This window comes from Macaca thibetana, chromosome 16 (genome assembly GCF_024542745.1).
Source record: "Macaca thibetana thibetana isolate TM-01 chromosome 16, ASM2454274v1, whole genome shotgun sequence".
In the NCBI taxonomy this organism is placed as follows: Eukaryota; Metazoa; Chordata; class Mammalia; order Primates; family Cercopithecidae; genus Macaca; species Macaca thibetana.
In genome coordinates this window covers 74,022,225-74,044,900 of record NC_065593.1, presented here as the reverse complement: position 1 = coordinate 74,044,900, position 22,676 = coordinate 74,022,225, and the positions used below count along the sequence as shown (strand labels likewise).

General features: G+C 42.4%; 1 protein-coding gene and 1 pseudogene across 17 annotated transcripts in view; both read right to left on the bottom strand.

Annotated features, from left to right (window-relative positions):
• Positions 1-202: 202 nt before the first annotated feature.
• Positions 203-22,676, bottom strand: part of CEP112 (centrosomal protein 112) — a 537,631-nt gene continuing 515,157 nt past the window's right edge. For 6 of the 17 annotated variants that reach the window (XM_050762392.1, XM_050762393.1, XM_050762397.1 and 3 more), the window contains 3 exons: positions 12,154-12,255; positions 8,291-8,355; positions 7,021-7,175 (listed from right to left, as the gene is read on the bottom strand). In XM_050762392.1, coding sequence (XP_050618349.1) covers positions 7,172-7,175; positions 8,291-8,355; positions 12,154-12,255 — 171 coding nt within the window. In that variant the 3' untranslated portion in view covers positions 7,021-7,171. Of the gene's footprint in view, positions 7,176-7,225; positions 8,356-12,153; positions 12,256-22,676 lie in introns of those variants that run through there. The other 11 variants (XM_050762395.1, XM_050762399.1, XM_050762404.1 and 8 more) reach the window with 6 other exon arrangements.
• LOC126938373 (chloride intracellular channel protein 1-like) lies at positions 12,274-15,440 on the bottom strand (annotated as a pseudogene).

The window sequence follows — 22,676 nt, the reverse complement described above, 5'->3', positions numbered from 1 at the left end:
TTCTTAAGGAAACAGTGTCTTTTCTATTTTCCTTTCTCCCTCAAACTCTCACAGGCTCTGCCTGTTGGACTGAGCTGAATTCCAGTCAAACCAACGTTTTACATGTCTCCTTTTTCTTTCTTTCTCTCTCTTTCTTTCTTTCCTTTCTTTCTTTCTTCTTTCTTTCCTTCCTTTCTTTTTTTTCTTTCTCTTTCTTTCCTTCCTTCCTTTTTCTTTCTCTTTCTCTCTCTTTGTCTCTCTCTCTTCCCCCCTCTTTCTTTCCTTTCTTTCTTTCTTTTTTTTTGATGGAGTCTCACCCTCTCACCCAGACTAGAGTGCAGTGGCACAATCTCGGCTCACTGCAACCTCAGCCTCCCAGGTTCAAGAGATTCTCCTGCCTCAGTTTCCAAAGTAGCTGGGATTATAGGCATGCACCACCATGCCCAGCTAATTTTTGTATTTTTTTTTTTTTTAGTAGAGACAGGCTTTTATGATATGTTGGCCAGACTGGTCCCAAACTCCTGACTTCAGGTGATCTGTCCGCCTCGGCCTCCCAAAGTGCTGGGATTACAGGTGCAAGCCACCTCGCCCAGCCTATTTAGATATTTTCAAACCACCTGCGGATCACAGGGTTGGACCAATCGTCTGGTGACTGCGGCATTCAGTAAGATGTGGAGAGTTAAGAGAGCAGAGGGGCCACCCAGCCCCTGCACCTGGCTTCCTTTACACAGTTACCTTCTCCCCCCGACCCCCAGGCTCAGGCTGAGAAGAATGAGATCCAGGAGATGGGCTAAGAGGCCAGGAGAGAGAGAACTGGGCTGTGGTAGTGAGAAAGTGAGAAAGCTAACGGGAAATTAGAAGGCTGATTCATTTGTTTATCTAGATGATTATGCTCTACTTAGCTGAATAGTTTTGAAGTGCTCTGCGGTTCAGGAAATTTCCTCTCACAGGCTTATCAGGTCCACAGCCTTCCATGTGCCTGACAGTTCCACGAAAGAAGGCTCCTGAGCACAGGGTATGGGTTTTGAGGACATTTTACTAATACACTTGCTAATATAATTAAGACAAGTAATGCATACCAAACCTCAAGCAGAGGAGAGGTGAAAACAAATTCAACGAAGGTTGCTTCCATCTTTTAAAAGAACAGAATAAAAAGACATGGCCTTCCTAAATATCTCTGACTCAGGGTTTCCAGGAAGTGTTTCTAAATCCCCAGCTGGACCTGTGATTCTAGAAATGCAACATAGATTAACAGAATTTTTGAACAGGAAGGAACTTTTAAGCAATATCTTAGGTTTGGGCTTCTCTGATCAATATTTCACAGAACTCTACAATAAAATAAGCGAGTCACAGAAGAAGCTGAAAGATAATTTCATGGATTGATCACATCATTTTAGGAAATTGCAGATTAAAGAAAGGTAGGCCGGGCACGGTGGCTCATGTAATCCCAGCACTTTGAGAGGCCGAGGTGGGTGGATCACCTGAGGTCAGGAGTTCAAGACCTGCCTGACCAACATGGTGAAATCCCGTCTTTACTAAAAATACAAAATCAGCCGGGCGTGGTGGTGCATGCCTGTAATCACAGCTACTCGGGAGGCTGAGGCAGGAGAATCACTTGAACCAGGAGGCGGAGGTTGCAGTGAGCTGAGATGGTGCCATTGCACTCCAGCCTGGGCAACCAAGAGCAAAACTCCATCTCAAAAAAAAAAAAAAAAAAAAAAAAAGAAAGGTAAATTGGTTTCTTTAGCAAAGGGTGTGGCAGCTTACAGATGGCAATAGATTCTTTGCCTTTGCTGGGCTACATACTCTGCCCTTGTCTCTGGGCGGGTTCTGTCTTTGACAGTTGAAGTGATCCGGCCAGTTTCTGGGTGCTGGCCTTATGGGGTTGGTGGCTTCCATGTCTGGTCTCTGGCTGGCTCTGGAGGGTTCCTCAAAGCTGCCATTCCCCAGCAAACAGGCAGCATCAGTTGCCTACCATGTGAATGGGTCTTGTGGGCTTGAGCCCTTGCCTCCCATGACTGCCACCCCAGCCAACATCTGACTGCACCTGCATAAAACCCAAGTGAGAACAGCCTAGCTGAGCCCGACGAACCCTCAGCACTGAGAGAGATGATAGGAAGTTACTGTTTAAGCCATTAAGTTTTGGGGTGGTTCACGTTGCTGTCTAGCACACAGTTGGCAATCAGCAACTATTTATTCAATGAATGAATGACTGAGTGAGTGGTGTAAATGTGAATCTTTGCCACATTTCCTAAATATGACACCTGAATACTTCAAGACAAATCTTACAGAACAGGGCTTACAGAATGCTAGTCTGAGAAACAATGAGAAGATTGAAATGGTAGAATCTGGGAAATATTGGTCGAGTTATGTCCTTCTGTTATAGATTAGAAAAGTGAGCCAGACAGGTCAAGAGAATTACCCAAGAAAATAAAACTAATTGTTAGACTCCACCTATGAACGAATTTCCTTTCCTAGCTAAAGTAAAGGGTATGGATACAATGGTTTCCCTCCCATAGCCACATTTTAGCTAATTAAATAGATCAGGCTTCTAACTTGGTAGCCCTTTCTTTCTGTTCCATGATAAACTCTTTGTGTCCAACGAGCTATTTTCCATGCGACCTCTTTTACGTGGCAGACTTCCAAAGATGATATAAGAATATGAATTAGACTAGGCACAGTGGCTCACACCTGTAATCCCAGAACTTTGGGAGGCCAAGGCAGGCAGACCACTTGAGGCCATGTGTTCGACACCAGCCTGGCCAACATGGTAAAACCCCATCTCTACTAAAAATAAAAAAAATTAGCCGGGCATGGTGGCGCACACCTGTAATCCCAGCTACTTGGGAGGCTGAGGCAGGAGAATCACTTGAACCCACAAGACGGAGGTTGCAGTGAGCTGAGATCATGCCACTGTGCTCCAACCTGGGCGACAGAGCGACAGTGCAAGACTCTCTCTCAAAAAAAAAAAAAAAAAAAAAAAGAATATGTATTAGTCTAAAGTCTAGATTAAGCATTCTTAAAATAGCAGAATCCATAGCAACATCTTAGGTCTTTGGTTTTAAAACATTTGCCTGGGCTTGGCGCGGTGCCTCATACCTGTAATCCCAGCACTTTGAGAGGCCGAGGCAGGTGGATCACCAGAGTTCAGGAGTTCGAGACCAGCCTGACCAACATGGAGAAACCCTGTCTCTACTAAAAATACAAAATTAGCTGGGTGTAGTGGCGCATGCCTGTAGTCCTGGCTACTCGGGAGGCTGAGGCAGGAGAATCGCTTGAACCTGGAGGTGGAGGTTGTCGTGAGCCAAGATCACGCCATTGTACTCCAGCCTGGGCAACAAGAGCGAACTCTGTCTCAAAAAAAAAAAAAAAAAAATTGCCTGATGGAAATCCTTGTTTAAAACTGAAATGCCTGGAAGAAGAGATTTTCAGCAGAACTAGATAGTGGTGAGGAATCCAGATTTTAAAATTCCTTCAGTCTTATGTTACAAATTTCATTTCTCTTCCTCCATATGAGAAGCAAATAATATGATCTGATTTTAAAACAATATAGTGAAGAATGTTAACACTAACCAGGTGAAAATCTAGGGTATTCCATTTTACTTTCCTTTTTCTTTCTTTTTTTAGACAGAGTCTCGCTCTGTCGCCCAGGTTAGAGTGTAGTGGTGCGATCTCAGCTCACTGCAACCTTTGCCTCCCAGGTTCAAGTGATTCTCCTGCCTCAGCCTCCCGAGTAGCTGGGATTACAGATGCATGCCACCACGCCCACCTAGTTTTTGTATTTTTAGTAGAGACAGGATTTTACCATGTTGGCCAGGATGGTCTCGATCTCCTGACCACATGATCTGCCCACCTCGGCCTCCCAAAGTGCTGGGATTACAAGCGTGAGCCATGGCACCTGGCCTCCATTTTTACTTTTCAAATACTATTACAGCCTATACCACCACTTCCTAATCAAGTCTCCAAAGCCAAGAACCACTTCAATATCAGTTGAAAAAAAGTTTTACCTAATTATCTTCATTCCCTACTTTGAATTGACCAACCATGTATCTTTTTCTGGTTTTATCAAAGGGGCTTCCAGGACAAAAGCACATCCAATTTTAAGTAGGCTTTAGTTAGCAGACTTAAAATTGATCATGCATTTTAGTTTCAGTAACTTGCAATTTCTATACCCTTTGATAATTCACTTTAAAGAGCAAGCCATCTTTAATGACAAGGCTTAAAAGAGACGACCTTTCTGAACAAAATATGAAAGCTCAGAAGAGATAGTTCTTTTAAGGAAACTATGAATTAAAATGACCTTGTGTTCTGAAACTTTTCTCCCACCATTTTTGATGTTTTACCTTTCCTTTTTACTCTTAGAAAGAAAGCTAAAACACCACTGCCTTCTATGGATGGTGATGCACTTCAATAAGAGAGCTGTTAATTGTTAATTCCAACTCACAGTTACCTTCTGTCTGCACTGTCTCTGCAGATGCCTTTAATGAGGTTGCTCACCACTATAAGCATATACCCGTTTCTGAAGAAATCACTGTTGATATGTGACATTACAGGATAATGTCTGAATCTGAGCTATTTCCCTTGAATCACAGTCAATTCTTAGAAGCAAGTCCGTCATTCTCTGTTCCCTCTTAGTCTTCCTGTTTTCTTCATTATGCCCATGATGGCTGCCCTCTGTGAAGTTCATTGTTGAGTGGGGAGGTTGCAAAATCAGAGCTCAGACCCCTGAAAGGGCGCACTGCTTGGTGATGCAGAAATGGTGGACTTGAACAAAATTGTGACATACGCGGATGACTGAATAGCTAACTTTGCTGTTTGCCCTTCTCTTCCCTGACCCCGTAAGTGGATGACAACAAACACCAAGAACCCGCGGTTGCAGACTGTTTCTTCTGCTTGGCTTGTTCCAAACCCTTTACCAACCACTACCTGTTGACAATTACTTGTTGGAATAGAAAAAGCACAGGTGGATGACTCCGGTACAGCAGCCAATAATGATAACTTGAGATGTAACGAAATTAGGTACTTGTGATGAACAATTGATCTTCCAGCAGATAAAAGAACGGATGGAATCTTAGATGATTTTATAATAAGGCACGGTGTTTATAATTTATTTCCTGAGCACTAGTTTTTTTCTCCCAGTAGCCATTTCTATACTCACCGCTCAACTCAGTAAGGAATTTCAAACATGCCAAATGCAATTTTTCTTTCTCTTCCTTTATCAGAGAATGTTCACAAAGACATTAGTGTCAACTATCCATTCCTATCACATCCAATCAAAGTGACCTAAAGTTTCATTCCCTTTACTCCCAGACATACATGACATGGTTCAGAAGGGAAACAGGATCTGGGTAATGTCAAAGGTTCACCAGTGTTTGTAATTGCATAACCCTTGAAATAAGGAAAAGAAAGAATGGCAGGCAACCTTCCAAAACACCTACTGATATTTACTCATGGAAAACAAATAGTCTTGAGTGGGAGTTCCAAAGCCAGCATTCAACACAATTCACAAAGTATTTTCACCTCGAGCAGCTCATAACCTTACTAATGAAATCTGGTGAGCTTCAACTTGTTTTCCATGGTCTGTACAGAAAGAAGTACTTAACAGGAATCCTGCAGGAATCTTTCCCTTCAGACTAAATCATAGTCTGAGTACCAATAATCCTCATTTGTTTTAATAGCATCTGCAATGATTTTGCTTTTTCCTAAATGTTCTTGAAGCCAGTACTATAATTTATTGTATATGCAGGAAAAACCTCATCTTCCAAAGGTCACAGACTTATATTCCTGGAGGAGGTGTCAGGGTATCTGAACATTACCAGTAGCCCCACAGAGATGAGTTAGTGCAAGAATCCCAGGCCTCCTACTGATGGCCACAGCCCAGTCCTGTTTATGCCAATTCTCGCCCTGGCTTTGGAAGTGGCTGTAAAACCTGTTACTTCCTTATCATCTTCGTGGCTCAGTTACAGTACAAAAAGGGGTAATTAATCCTTGGGCTGCAAACAACAGACTTGGGCGTGGGAAAGAGAAAAGAATTTTGAAAAAGTGTAAATAAACATTGTGTCTTTTACAGTAAACCAGAGTATTACAGCCCCGCCCATGGGCCAGATTTTTAGAGAGCTCAAAATGCCCATGGCGCACACCACAATGCAGTCGAAAGAATTTGGAGCATCCATTCACTCATTCGCCGCAATTCAAAATTTCCTTGGCAAATGGGTTGACCAATCATCGCAGAACAGCTCTGGGCATTTGGGTGGGGAGAGGGACCCAGACTTCACCATCCACTCATGGAAGCAACACCATGTGGTGCCCACATGCAAACCGGACCAAGTAAAGCATATTCCGTGGCTACTTGCCAATGTGTCGTGTCCTCATAACCTCACCTCACATTTTTTAGGCTTTCTTAAGGATCATCGATTGATATTATAATGAAAACAACCACCATAAAAAGGCAGATCAAGAAAGTAACAATAAAACCACAGCAGCTATTTAAAATTGTCACACCATATTCTGCCTCTAGGGTTCCAGGACATGATTGGAGACCAATGAGACAAATACTTGGACTGATATCAGATGATCCAGCAATTTTATCCTAAACACCAATTCATGCACTAATTATGGATTTGATTGTTGATATGATATAAGGTATATTTTCCCGAAGTACAATTTGAGATTGCTAGCATTTGCTGGGGAAAAATACCATATATATGTCACATTTATTTTAGCAAATGAAGTTCAATAAAAAGTAGAAATAAAACTGATAAGTACAAAATAATATTTTAATAATATATGAACATGAACATGAAAACAATGTAAACAGGTCAGAATTTTTGATATGATACTATAAACGTGATTTTGATCGTACGCAACTGGTAAAATTCTATGCAAAAGGATTAACAAGGCGTATCATAAGAAATCATTTCTTTGCCCAATATAAGCAGTTCTCAGCACATACTCAAATGCACACAAACATGAAAATCAGAAATAAAGGAATGTTAAAAAGATAACTTAGGCAGACACAAATAAAACCACCCCACTAGCGTATGAATGATGCATGTTTTTATGATCTTAATTACATTTAAGGATTTTAAAAATGCCACTGATCTCACAGTTTACAATATCCAAATCTTCAAACCTGCTGGAAGAAGTCCACAGCGCAGCCTGGAAATTGTATCCATTGCATTCTCTTGTGCAGTTACCTGTAAACCAAAAAATCACAGTCACGACTTTCTCTAGGTTTAACAGGTATGTCAGTCAAAAAATAAGCCCCAATTCTGGAGAAGTTGATAGGGCTTGAAAAGGATATTTAATATCAAAATTTCATCATTTATGCTTATCTATAAGGGATCAAATCTTACCGACATCAAGCAAACAGAATCTTTTGAAAAATGTGTGATCCACAAGATCTTTCCTTTTAATTCAAAGCCAAATAAGTAGTTCAGTCTTTCACTGCACAAACAGGAAGGGCGTTTGATGGAATTACAGGAGGTAAACATAATCTGTGTTAGTGACATCACTGGGAACCTTTGACTACAAAAGGTCTCATGCATCCCCAAAAAGAGCACTGAGGGTACTCAAGTCACTGTGAGTGCTGGATCACTGAGCTGTTGATCTATTCTGGTCTGGAGAACAACGCCAAACCCTTAGGGGAAAGGACTTTGAAGATGTGAGCTATCCTAGCAAGCATTGCAACATCTCTCTATCTTAAAGGAAGATCGTGTCTCCTTCACTCCATCACTGGGCCTCAAGACAACGTCTTATCCTCTTGTCCAGGTAAGGCCTGGACTTGCCATGCCCCTGCAGATCCTCTCATCTTTTATTTTTTGAGACAGAGTCTTGCTCTGTTGCCCAGGCTGGAATGCCGTGGTATGATCTCAGCTCACTGCAACCTCTGCCTCCCAGGTTCAAGCAATTATCCTGCCTCAGCCTCCTGAGTAGCTGGGATTATAGGTGTGTGCCACCACACCCAGCTAATTTTTGTGTTTTTAGTAGAGACAGGGTTTCACCATGTTGACCAGGCTGGTCTTGAACTCCTGACCTCAGGTGATCCTCCTGCCTTGGCCTCCCAAAGTGCTGGGATTATAGGAGTGAGCCACCATGCACAGCAGATTCTCTCATCTTGTTCTGATAGTACAGACTAAGCACTGGGATGAGAAGGGGGGTGACTTCTTAAAGATATGCTACTTACTAAAAACAAGTCTTTTTCAAAACTTGTATTATGTCCAAGCATTTTAATAAAGACAAAGGCCAAACAAGGAGGCTTACAGGTGCCACAACACAAACTAATCAGGAGACACCTGCTTATGGGCTGTACCTTCTGCCTTGGTATGTAGTCAGTTCTTCTTGAAGGATGGAGGCTCTCTTTTGCAGAAAATTAACCTAGAAAAGACACCTTGTATGAGAAGAGGTGGACGTGGCTTACATGTCAATATTGTGCAAATAGTATGGTAAGATTTTATTTAAATTCAGACAATTCCCTAGATAAAACTCAGAGGATTTGTTGAATGTCAATGTTGTGTTTTTTACATTTGGTCACATCCCATTCTTATTGAAAATCCATCAGATACGACAGAATAAAGTTCAAACTCCTCATTGCAGCGCCGTTTTGATCTGGCCCGCCCCCATCACGGTGGCTTTACCTGTCCTCACGCCCTGTCCACCACTGCTGTTTCTACACCATGTCTTTCTCACTCCATTGCTCTTTGGCCCAGGCCATTTTCTCTCTTTGGAACACTTGTCTTTCTGTCTCCTATTCATTCTCCACCATTTGGTTTAAATGTCCTCTCTCCTGTGGAATCGTTCAACTCCTCCACAACTGCTCCTCGCCTCCTAGCCCCAGGCAAAGCCAGTGGTCCCCTCCTCTGTGTTCCTCCCCTCTATTACTGGTACTTCTCACACTGCTTTGTGGGTATTTGTTTTCATATGTCTTCCCTAAACCTGAGAGCTTCTCTTGGGCAAGAATGACTTTTCTGTCTCTCTACCCCAGTTTCTTTTACAGGGCTGGGCATGTAGCTGGTTTCACTAGCTGTTGAATGAATGGAGGAGTGAGTGAGTGTAAAGAAAATTACTGCTTTCTGGAAACCTTAGTCCATCCTAGGGATTCCCTGAGGTTGGAGAGACAGAACTTCATAGTGGAAAGAGCCTGAGCTTTGTCTGGAGTTAGGCCAACTTGGGTTCAATTCCTGGCTTGCCATTTGTGGCTCTAGGAAAATTACTTAAGCTCTTGATGCCTAATCTGTGAAATAGGGTTAATGACAGCTACTTCCCAGGGTTATAAGGATGACATGAAACAACTAGAGAAACCACCTAGTGCAGAGCTCATAGCAGGTACAATCGCCAGACCACCATTCTTAGGGGGCTGGAGGAAACTGCGTTCTTTAGCATATTCTCTTCAATCAGACCTTACAAAGCATTTGATTATTGTGAAGCATACATTTCTATACTATTAAAGATGCCTGTATCAGGCGTGGATTCAAAAGTACCTCACACAACCCAATATAAATGGTTTGGGGCTAACTTATACCATGGCTTAATGTAATCAAGAGTCAGTGGTATTTGATCGTTTCAGAATTGTTTATTCTTGTGTCTTTGGTCTGAACTGAAACCATGGCAACGGTTGATCCCAAAACATAGTTATGCAAGAGAATACAGCTGGCAGAACAGAAAATGTGCTTGAAAGAGAAGAAAACACAGTCTTTCTAAATGGGTGCATCTCAAAGTGGTCCTCCTGGTTTTGCTGATTTGTATGGCACCCTCGTCTTCATTTTATCCAATTGCTCAAGTGACCCATAGGACAATTGATAATTTTGACAGATGCAGGGATTACACTGATTGAACTTCCCTCCCCCAACCATACTCTGTAATCGGAATTCCAACAATTCTCAAAAAACACAGGCACCTGTGCTTTCAAACTAAATTTGCTCGCTGGATGGCCTGTGACTCCTCCGTGCAGCTGCCAACTCTGAGGCCCTATCGCAGCTGGCAGCACTCTCTTTCTGGGTCAGCCTGCAGTTTTAGGAGGCTGAAGTGGCTTTTATTACAGTGAAATGATATGAATGATAACAGAAGCCCTGCAGGTAGGTATCAGATTTCTTTTTTTTCCCTCTTCCTAAAAAAACCCCTCTGAAGGCGTCAGGTCCTACTTAGCTGATACTATCTGTAGCTCACCTACAAACTTAATGGGTAAACCACACCTGGAGTGGAGCTTTTCATGTAAATAAAGATTACTTAACCCTTTGTATGTTCCCATTCTCCTCCAGTACTTATTTTTATATGCAGGCGTGAGCAAATTTCATAGCCCATAGAAGCAATCGGAAACAGTAGCATATGGATTGAGATTATGAACATTACATTATCAGATTAGAGACTTTTTACTAGGGGAATATAAAAGGAGCAGCTAAAATGTGTTCCACATTTTATCTTACATATTATAAATAGATAAGGTGGATATCATCAAACCATATCATTTATTTTATTCATAAATATATTTATTAAGCACCTGTTATGTGCCAGGCACAGTACTTGATACAGGGAGTAAAGAAATACTTTCTTTCCTTTATGGAATTTTTCAAGGAAAAAATATGTCTGAAACTTCAAAGTGGGCTGGGCACGGTGGCTCACGCTTGTAATCCCAACACTCTGGGAGGCTGAGGTGGGCGAATCGCTAGAGGTCAGGAGTTCGAGACCAGCCTGACCAAGATAGCGAAATCCCGTCTCCACTACAAATACAAAAATTAGCTGGGCATGGTGGCATGAGCCTGTAATCCCAGCTACTTGAGAGGATGAGGCTGGAGAATTGCTTAAACTCAGGAGGCAGAGGCTGCAGTGAGCCAAGATGGCGCCACTGAACTCCAGCCTGGGTGACAGTGAAATTCCATCTCAAAAAAATGAAAAAAAATAAAATAAAATTCAAAGTGTATTGGAAATGTGAATATGTAAACTCTTTCTCATGATATCAACAATATGTAAAAGAGTCAAACAATACAGAAGTATGTAGCAAAAACATGTTAGAAGTTTTCTCACATCATGAACCGCATCAAGAACCACGCATTTCTTTTCTTTCTTTTCCTTTTTTTTTTTTTTTTAGATAGAGTCTTGCTCTGTCAGCCAGGCTGGAGTGCAGTGGTGCGATCTCAGCTTACTGCAACCTCTGCCTCCCAGGTTCAAGTGATTCTCCTGCCTCAGCTTCCTGAGTAGCTGGGATTACAGGCATGCACTACCACGCCTAGCTAATTTTTGTATTTTTAGGAGAGACAGGGTTTCACCCTGTTGGCCAGGCTGGTCTCAAACTCCTGATCTCAGGTGATCCACCGGCCTTGGCCTCCCAAAGTGCTGGGATTACAGGTGTGAGCCACCGCACCCAACCATATTTCTTTTCTTTTTTGAGACAGTCTTGTTCTGTTGCCCAGGCTGGAGTGCAGTGGTGTGATCTCGGCTCACTGCAACCTCTGCCTCCTGGGTTCAAGTGATTCTCCTGCCTTAGCCTCCCAAGTAGCTGGGAATATAGGCACGGGCCACCATGCCCAGCTAATTTTTGTATTTTTAGTAGAGACGGGATTTTGCCATGTTGGCTAGGCTGGTCTCAAACTCCTGACCTCAAAAGGTCTGCCTGCCTCAGCCTCCCAAAGTGCTAGGATTATAGGCATGAGCCACCACGCCCAGCCAAGAACCATACATTTCAACAAGAACTATGTAACCTAATTGTTTGAATACCTTGTCATTATTTTGCCTTGAACATAGAATGTATCTTGTTATCTCTAAGGACCATGTAAAATACACCAGAATAAAAGTGCTTCTAACATAACTGTGCTTTCAATTTCTTTGCACTTCTACACAGTGAGGAATCAGCCATATGCTAAGTGATGGCATTTTGGACCTGAAACCAAGAATAAAAGAATGAGGCTATATTGAAAGGTAGACTGTAAATGAATTGATGTTACAACTGACTGAACTTCTCAATTTTAAGGGTGCTTCAAAGAAATTCTTATTGAGACAATGAGTTATTAAACAAGAAAAAATTTTTTAAAAAAACAAAAACAATTTATCCTGAGTAGCAGGTTATACAATGACATCACATTGATTTCTGGCATCAATTTGGAATCAGATTTATTTGCAAGTTTCTTTTCAGAGTATGCATATCACCTAATCCTTGGAAAATGCCTTGATTCTAGTAATTACCTGTGATTTTAGGGAGGAAATGGTGTCTTCAAGTTCTTGTCTTAGGGATGCTGGCATCAACCCTTTCAATTTTGTTTCATATTCTTGTCGTATGTAAGTTATCTAAATTGGAAAAAAATTAAGAGTTATCTTTTTACCACATAAACGATTGTTTTGAATTTAAGAAGTCCAAGAATAGTATCTGTTCATCACAATGAAAGGTTTGTTACATGCGGTCAGAAACCAGACAATAAAGATGAAATAAGAAGAAGAGTTAAAAACTGAAAAGGCTACCCAGCCTGACCCTGCGACTCTGAGAGAGACAGTCCCTGTAACAATACTTTCTTTAAAATCCTTGTGAACACAATTTTCAGCATCTGATAAGTAAAATAATTGTTTTCTCCTCTTCACTCATGAGGGCCCCCACTATGCTAGCCCTGCAGCCTCTCCTTGATCAGGATGTGAACTCCAGCCATACCAAGCTGTGATCTGAGGACAACTCATAGCCTGTCTCTGCTTTGATTAAAATACTCCTTGAGGGTGTGGTGGCTCACACCTGTAGTCCCAGCACTTTGGGAGGCTGAAGTGGGCAGATCACTTGAGCCCAGGAGTTTGAGACCAGCCTGGGCATCTCTAAAAAATATATAAAAATTACCTGGGCATGGTGGTGCACACCTGTAGTCTCGGCTACCTGGGAGGCTGAGGTGGGAGGATCCTTTGAGCCCAGGAGGTCAAACCTGCAGTGAGCCAAGATCGAGCCACTACACTCCAGTCTGGGTGACAGAGTGAGACTTTGTCCCCCAAAACCCCAAAAAAATCCCTACTCCCCCAAACTGACAGGTAGTTGGGGCACTAAGTGTGATTCATATAATCATGAAGACATGAATGAAGGAGAATCTGCATAGCTGTGTCTCCAACCCCCTTTGACACAAGTAGACAGGTAGAGTGCACTGGGCATAGGAAGGTTCCTGGTTCCCTTCTGCCTCCTGAATACTATCAGGCCTGTGTTTAACTAACTGATGCTCACTGGGCTAGTAAAAAAAACAGGTTGGTGGCTCATCCCATTCATCTCTCTCAAGGCTAAAGCAGTGAGTGAGAGGGTAGAAGAAAAGCCTTTGGAAGAATGTGCCTGAGCAGGATGATGTGCATGGATGAGGCATGAATATGCATGTGTAGATATTGGTGCCTTTTTCCAGCTGTGTTTCTGCATTTCTCTTCCTCCTACTATGAGATATGATAGAATTAATTATTTTTAAAATCTGTTGCATGTGCTGTGCATGACTTAACCAAACATTAAAGCTGAGCTGCAGTGTATCATACCAAGTGATTCATCATACACACCTGGAAATAGGCAATATACTATGAAAACTGTGCACAACTGAGTTGAGTTGGATAAGCCTATCAATTTGCTGAAGATAATTTAAAATGAACAGTCTTTAAGACCCAACTTTTCTTACACTAAACTGAATTAAGGAAGAAATGTGCTTCACAATTCATTTCATTACCTACTAAAATCCTGTGGCCACTGTTCTAGAATACAAATTTTCAATTTTTGGCAAAGTGCCTTTTTTGGGATATGCTATAATCCTGTGACTTATACTTAAAGGAAAAAAAGAAATAATAAAATATGATCTCTCCCACAGATGCAAAGTCTTTGCTGATGAAATATCTGTTGATTCTCCTATCTATTGATTTTTCTCATCTTTTCTTCTTCAACTTACTTCCAAGTGAGCCAGTTCCAGCTACTCACTTACTTGAGTCAGTTAGCTGACTCAAACGAAGGAAAAATGCAAAGCAAAACACATGCTTTATAAACCAGACCTCAGGGTAACATTTATTGAGGGTTCGTGGGTTATATATAGATTATTGTTTTTTTTCTATCACTCAACACTGGCTCTGGAAGTTTGAGTTTCAACTCTTTTAAAAACAACTCATGCACGCCCTATTCCCTTTTTAAACGCCCTATTCTGTGTTTTATTACTGAAATACGTCGTCCTACCCATCCCACCCCACAGTAAAAATCTCACCCAGGCTCCCTATTTCTTTCCCTCATCCCCTCTTCCCCACACCATCCCGGGACAAATGCTCCAGGGTTCCCTGCCCACTGGCCATTCTGGAGTGTGTCCATTGGGTAGTAATGTGGAAACCACCAGGGCCTTTGTGGAGAAAATGGAGGGGGCTGAAGGAGTCCCAAGAGGGTCTTATTTCAGGGCCTTGGACCCTTACTTATAGGCGAGCTTGATCTCATCATCTGGACAGGTGGAGGCAGATTTTTCCTGAGCACAGGCATTGCTCAAGTACTGATGCCGCGGAAGGCCTCGGGGATGGTGAATCCCCGGTACTTTTTTTTTTTTTCCTTTTGAGATGGCATCTCACTCTGTTGCCCGGGCTAGAGTGCAGTGGCGTGATCTTGGCTCACTGTAACCTCTGCCTCCCAGGTTCCAGCAATTCTTTTGCCTCAGTCTCCTGAGTAGCTGGGATTACAAGCACATGCCACCACACCTGGTTAATTTTTTTTTTGTATTATTATTATTATTATTTTTTTAGTAGAGACAAGGTTTCAACTTGTAGGCCAGGCTGGTCTTGAACTCCTAACCTCAAGTGATCTGCCCACCTTGGCCTCCCAAAGTGCTGGAATTACAGGCATGAGCTATGACACCCGGCCCCCCAGCACTTCTTACACACCACTTGTACTATGTGGAGCTTTGGCAACAGGTTGCAGTCAGCCAGGGTGAGCTCATTGCTATCCAGAAACTTCCTCTGAGAGATGCCTTCATCTTCAGCACTGGTTTCATCCACTTCTTCTGGGTGGGGGGATGTTAAGTAATTGTCTAAAACCTTCAGGGCTTTCAGGAGTCCCTTCTCCAGACAGTCATTTAGTGCTGGGTTTGAATTTTTGATGTAAGCAGAAAATCTGGCAAATACGTCCAGCTCAGCTGTGTTGGACTCAGGGTTCAGAGCTGACAGCTTGGGGTACCTGGAAGGGCACAGCACTGCCTACAGAAATTCCTCAGTCTTGTTGGTGTCCTTGTGCTCTTCCATGCCATACAGCAGGAATGGGAGCTGCCCTTCTGGGTACAGCTTTTGCACTATCTCGGTCTGCCTCTTGGTGTCAATGATGGTGACACTGAAGGTGACTCCCTTGAACCACAGCGCCATGAACAGTCTCTAGGAGAAGGGGCAGTTCCCAATCTTGACCCCATCACTGCCAGCCTTCATGAACAATTCAACTTGCAGTTGTTCTTCAGCTATGGTTGCACTAGGGACCAGAAAATGGCCATAGCTGGGGTAACTGGGGCATGTACTATTTCTTACATCCTTAACTGTTTAGAATGTCTGTTTTTCCTAAGCTGGCACTCAGCAAGAAGGCCATGTTCCATTTGAGTGCCAAGATGGTGAAGCCCAATGATGAGAAGCCAGGCAAGTTCAACTCTGGCATTTTCCAGGGTCTTCTGAAGCTGGAGATGGCTTAGCTCAGTTGCATTTACAATGCAGTCCTTGAGGATTTGGTCTTCTCACATGAAACTGGATGGCAGCCAGCTCATAAAGGTTCATTTGGACAAAGCACAGCAGAACAATACGGAACACAAGGTCAAAACTTTTTCTGGTGTTTATAAGAAGCTCATGGGCAAAGATGTTGATTTTGAATTTCCAGAATTTCAACTGTAAACACAAATTATAAAGTATATTCACAGTAAAAAAAAGAACAAAGCCTTTCCATTGCCTTTACATTTAAAAGACAACTTTGCTGGGTATAAAACTGCTTCAATCCCACTTTCTTTCTCTCATAACTTTGTGAACACAAAGATCAAGTTAGCTAGGCATGGTGGTGTGCACCTGTAGTCCCAACTACTTGGGAGGCTGAGGTGGGAGAATTACTTGAGCCCCTCAGAACATTTCTCCAGTGTTTTCTGGTATTACATATTGCCATGGTAAAGTTTGAGGCCAATCTGATTTTTTTCATGTTGAATATAACTTTCTTTTTCTGCTTGGATGCTATGATTTTCTTTTTCCTTCATTTACTAACTTCACTGGGAAATGCTTTGATACTAATTATTTTATATTAATTTTCCTGAGACATTGTGTGTGACTTTTCTACCTTTACATTCCATTATTTAAACAAAAGTTTCCTTTGTTAGAAGGATTATTTGTATTTTATTATATACATATATATATATTTTCCTGTTGGTTCTCTTCTTCAGAGACAAAAACTTTGCGAATGTTGGCTCTTCTTTGACAATCTCCCATAATTATACATTTTCTCTATTATTACTTTTACTTTCGTATCATTTTATTTTGAGACAGGGTCTTGCTATGTTGCCCAGGCTGGTCTCCAACTCCTGGACTCAACCGATCTTCCTGCCTCAGCCTCCTGAGTAGTTGGAATTACATGCATGCATCACTGCACCAAACTCTTCTTATCATTTTATATCTATTTTATATTTTCATTTCATTTTATATAATAGCCTCTAGCCTAATTACTATATTTCCTTGGATGGTTTTAGTTATGATTTTTCTATTTTGGTTCTTCTACTATGGTTTCAATCTTTTGCTTTTGTCTACCATTTTTCCTAAGCTCTGAGAGATCACTTTTCATCTGTCTGTTGACTTATATAATCTTTAAATATGTCTCTTCTTTTTCCTACTTCTCTATCGCCCTCCACCATCTTCCTTGAGAGAGAGATGTCTAAATGTGTTTTGTGAATGCTTTGACACTGTGAAGAGCTGTTATAAAGAACTATAATTAGTCTGAACTTTCCTCCTGTAATTTTCCATTTGATATACAGAACATTATTTGCTTACATTCTTTCTTCCCCTCTCTTTTAATCCAGCAAAGATCATATGCTAGTTCCTTTTTCCAAAAGAAAAATTACACCTCATTTTTGAATGGAACCAGCTATTTGCTGAGAGTTGAGGTGTGGCGGGGGTAGCTGGGGTCAGGCCACAGCTATGATTTGGATTTGTTGTCTTCATTACTCTTTGACCAAATCTATGATTTCATTTGCTCTGGGGGCCTATGTCCCTCAGTTTTCAACCACTTTGGAGGTCACAGCCAAGTACTTAAGCCCTTTGGTTCATGCTCGTGGCTGGTTTCTCCTGACTCTCCTTCCTCCCGCCCTGCCCACTATTCACACACATATGATGGTTTCTCTCTAGTAGGAGGCTAGGCCATCGAGAGTAGAAGATTGGGTGTGTCCAAGGTTGCTCTTTGATCACCATTATTCCTTCCATCACTTTTCAAATTCGGAAGTTACATTTTCCAACATTTATTGAAGATTCGTGCATTTATACTTCCTGTCTACTCCTTTATTCTTTGTTTTTGTGATTTTAGTGAATTTGAATGAATTTAAAATAAGCCTCTGGAAAATATGAAATTACCTCATGTATGAGTGAGACCGTCAACTGGGAAAATATTACTACCCTGAATCCTTAAGCTCAAATGCTGAATTTAAAAATCATTATATAAAGCTGAATCCTGTTACTTTAATAAAGTCATGAAAAACTTTAACCAATCTGTTTTCATTCTGTTTATGAGGTTAATAAAGTTACCACCAGCAAACATTTACTGAGGACTTTCTGTGTTGACTCTCCATGTTTTATATGGACTTAATCCTTCTGACGACCCAATGAGGGAAGCACAGAGTGGTAAAACATGATTTGAACTCAGGTAGTCTGACTCTCAAGCACATATTATTGTCCACTTTGCTCTACAGTTTCTCAAATAATCCTTCTAAATGCTGAGCTGATTTTTCCACCCCAGGGGGAAGAGAATGCCAGAGACAAGTGCATTAGCGGAGTCTTTGCTACCACGTTCTAGTGCTTTCACCAGCACAACAGGGGCCAGGGCCAGGGGATGGGGCGTTGAACTGCAGTGCTTCCAGACATCCATCTAGTCATCAATCTTTTTAAAAAAGTGACAACCATGAAAACAACAACTGGTTCCAGAGGACTCCCCACACCTTCCTATTGATTTTAAAATTTTAGCTTACTACGGATTTATATATGACCAACTGGAGAAAACCTCTACAAATGCAACATACATGTCTGACCTGAAAGTTCCACAAATTCCCCAAAGAAGCACATATTCAAAATCCAACCAGTGAAGGACACATGTAAATTTGTCATATGGCAAAATGACAAAAGAAAAAGAAATAGTTTATATTCCTATATATCACTCTTGATTCTTGTGACCTTTTTTCTTGAGATTGAGTTTCGCTCTTATTGCCCAGGCTGGAGTGCAATGGCGCGATCTCGGCTCATCGCAACCTCTGCCTCCCGGGTTCAAGTGATTCTCCTGCCTCAGCCTCCCGAGTAGCTGGGATTACAGGCATGCACCACCATTCCTAGCTAATTCTGTATTTTTAGTAGAGATGAGCTCTCTCCATGTTGGTCAGGTTGGTCTCAAACTCTCGACCTCAGGTGATCCACCCTCCTTGGCTTCCCAAAGTGCTGAGATTATAGGCATGAGCCACTCTGCCCGGGCTTTTTAAAAATTTTATTATTTTATTTTTATTTTATTTTATTTTTTAAGAGACAGGGTCTTGCTTTATCACCTAGGCTGGAGTGCCATGGCACAATCACGGCTCACTGCAGCCTCAACCTCCTGAGGCTCAAGCAATCCTCCTGCCTCAGCCTCCCGAGTAGCTGGGACTATAGGTGTGTGCCACCATGCCCAGCTAATTTTTTTTTCCCCCGTATGGACAGTTTCTCACTATGTTGCCTAGGCTGGTCTCAAACTCCTGGGCTCAAGTGATCCTCATGCCTCGGCCTCCCAAAGTGCTAAGATGATAGGCATAAGCCACCATGCCTGGCTTTTGCTACTGCTTTTCTATCCCCACCTCTGACCCAGGCTGCGTTTAAGGGGAAACAATGAGGTAATGAGAACTTTTACTTATGGACTATTCATGAATTTGGAACTGCCCAAACAATCTGGCCTTACAACAGACCACGAAGCAAGACGAGGTTGAGTGGAGTTAAGCAAAGGTTTTGATGGACACACAATTCCTTTGATTCAAGATCAAAATTTTTACACATACATGTATTTTATTATTATATTTGAATATTAGATTTTTTAGCATAAAGCATCTTATTATACCAGTGTGATGTCTATTAAACACTAGGGTATTCAAAGGCTGTTCTGCTGTGGCTCATTTCCATCCTCTCTCCATTCCCACCATCCTCAAAAAGCACTGTGGATAATTACGTGCTCTTCCATGTCCCTCAACCACATCGCACCAAAGAGAGGGGCTTCCCTCTCTCCACCACGGTTACTTCTCTCTCTACCTTCCTTCATCTTCTTTCCCTTAGCAAAATAAAATTAGGAAACTCACTCAGGACATTGTGATAATGACATTTCTATAATTAGTAATAAGACTCCTGTAAGCTGAGTGGAAATGGGGTCTTTATAACACAGTGCCCATGTGACTAACAGGCTGTGCCCTGCTCCGTGGCAACAATCTGCCTGCTCTTCCCTCCAAGGCGTGGCACTGACACTATGATTCCCTTAACTTTTAAAGTAAACTGTGAAGACCAAGACCATCCCTAACTAGAGTTTCACATTCCAATCAAGTAAAACTGAAATCATGGGTAATCAGACAAATGCTCATTTGCATAAATAAGAGACTACAAAGTCTATGGAATGTGCAGTTGACTTGAGCCAAGGGGTCCCTAGAGATAAAAATTCAAAGTGACATTGGAAAAAGGGAGCCTCGAAAATCTGTAATTTCATTAAAAACAGCAAAGGGAGAACTAAAACATATTTTATGATGTTTTTATTCAAAAAAACACTGTATTGACTGGGCGTGTTGGCTCATGCCTGTAATCCCAGCACTCTGGGAGGCCAAGGCTGGTGGATCACCTGAGGTCAGTAGTTCAAGACCAGCCTAGCCAACACAGTGAAACCCCGTCTTCACTAAGAATACAAAAATTAGCCAGGCATGGTGGCAGGCGCCTGTAATCCCAGCTACTCAGGAGGCTGAGGCAGAAGAATCGCTTGAAGCCAGGAGGTGGAGGTTGCAGTGAGCCAACATTGCGCCACTGCACTCCAGCCTGGGCAACAGAGTGAGAGTCTGTCTCAAAACAAACAAACAAATACTGTATCAACTAGTCATGTCCATATGTCAAAACCATGTCAAATATGTCATCTTGTTTACAATGAAACAAAAACTAAGATTGAAATGTACAGCTCTGTGCAATCAGCTTAGGCACAGGCCTCAAATGCGAGTTATTTTCTTGCAAGCTCCAATGTACCCAACACAGAATGGTCTTTTGATGAGCTGAGAAAAGAGGAACCTCCTATTGCATTGCCACTGGCTTATGCTACAGTAGTTGTTTGTATGTCTCTGCATAGTTATTTATTATCACATTTTGAGGTAAGGGTGAAGCAGTTCAGGAAAATAAGTGTGCCTGAGGCCAGGTATGGTGGCTCATGCCTCTAATTCCAGCACTTTGGGAGGCTGAGGCAGGAGTATCACTTGAACTCAGGAGTTCAAGACCAGCCTGGGCAACATAATGAGACCTCATTTCTACTGGGAAAAAAAAAAATCTGCTGGGCGTGGTGGCATGCATCTGTGGTCCCAGCTACCTGAGAGTCTGAGGCGGGAGGGTCGCTTGAGCCCAGGAGATCCAGGCTGCAGTGAGCTATGTTTGTGCTACTGTACCTAGCCTGGGCAACTGAACGAGACCCTGTCTCAAAAAAAAAAAAAAAAAAAAAAAGTGTGCCTAATATTACTTTACAAAGCCCAACAAGCATTTCTGGGGTCAGTTTAGCAGAGAACAAAGGAAACTACGTAAGAATTCTATTGATGTTATCTCCTGAATCTTTCCATTTTGCCACTGGAACCATCCCAGTCCAGAATACATTCAATACATCCATCTTGCACCTGGATGACTGCAATATTGGTATGCTGGTTTTGCTTTTCAAGCAGAATTTGCTCAACCTTTAAGATCAAAATTAATATCCTGTATATGGCCAACAAGGCCCTGTACTGTCTGGCCCTATTCACCTCCTAACCTGCAACTCCAGAGTCACCTGGCCTCTGGAATACTAGACGTGTTTGCTTTCTTTCAATTCATTCACCAATGCCCTGTGAATTAGGATGGTTCTTGTTTTTCTCTGATTCTTCTTTCTTGTTGTGTGGGGTTTTGCCACTGTGTCCATCTGGACCTCTGGATATTGGGGGTCCCTGCTCTGTAGTGATGTCAGGGAGGGTGCAGATCTAGGCACCTAGAGGGAGGGAGTTTGGCCAGGCCTTCATGATGAGGCTGTGTTGGGGCCAACTGACTCCCCTTTAGACAAGTAATAGCCTTGAATGTGGCAGGCACCAGCTTCATTACCAAGAACGGGCCCCACACCAGCCCTTACTTTCAAGCTGCAACCCAGGCTCCTGGCACTTTCCTGGCAACGAGCACTTCTAGTATTTTTAGCCTCTGTCATCCCTAACAGGTTTCCTTCCAGCTGCCTCTGCCTGCTGCTGGGCTCAGTACCTGGAGGCTGTGGCCTCACTCACCACTCAGGTTCTGTTCTGTTTCTACATCACAGAAATGTTCGTCTTGCTTTTAATACCAAATACCGGCTGGGCGCGGTGGCTCATGCCTGTAATCCCAGCACTTTGGGAGGCCAAGGTGGGCAAGAGTTCAAGACCAGCCTGGCCAACACAGTGAAACCTCTTTTCTACTGCAAATACCAAAAAAAAAAAAAAAAAAAAAGAAATTAGCTGGGCCTGGTGGCAAGCGACTGTAGTCCCAGCTACTCAGGGAGGCTGAGGCTGAGGCAGGAGAATTGCTTGAACCCAGGAGGCAGAGGTTGCAGTGAGCCAAGATTAAAAAAAAATACATCTTTCTAATTCTCTTTCTCTCGCTCTATAAATATATATTTTTTATGTATATATTTTTTATTTCCATGAGGTTTTTGGGGAACAGGTGGTATTTGGTTACATGAGTAAGTTCAGTGATGGTTTGTGAGAATTTGGTGCACCCATGGCCCGAGCAGTGTACACTGAACCCAATTGGTAGTCTTTTATCCCTCACCCCCTTCCCACCCTTTCTCCCTGAGCCCCCAAAGTCCATTGTGTCATTCTCATGCCTTTGCATCCTCATAGCTTAGCTCCCACTTATGAGTGAGAACATATGATGTTTGGTTTTCCATTCCCGAGTTACTTCACTTAGAATAATAGTCTCCAACTCCATTCAGGTTGCTGTGAATGTCATTAATTCATTCCTTTTTATGGCTGAGTAGTATTCTATTGTATGTAGACCACAGTTTCTTTCTTTTTTTTTTTTTTTTTGAGACGGAGTCTCGCTCTGTCGCCCGGGCTGGAGTCCAGTGGCCGGATCTCAGCTCACTGCAAGCTCCGCCTCCCGGGTTCATGCCATTCTCCTGCCTCAGCCTCCCGAGTAGCTGGGACTACAGGCGCCCACCAACTCACCCGGCTAGTTTTTTGTATTTTTTAGTAGAGACGGGGTTTCACCGTGTTAGCCAGGATGGTCTCGATCTCCTGACCTCGTGATCCACCCGTCTCGGCCTCCCAAAGTGCTGGGATTAC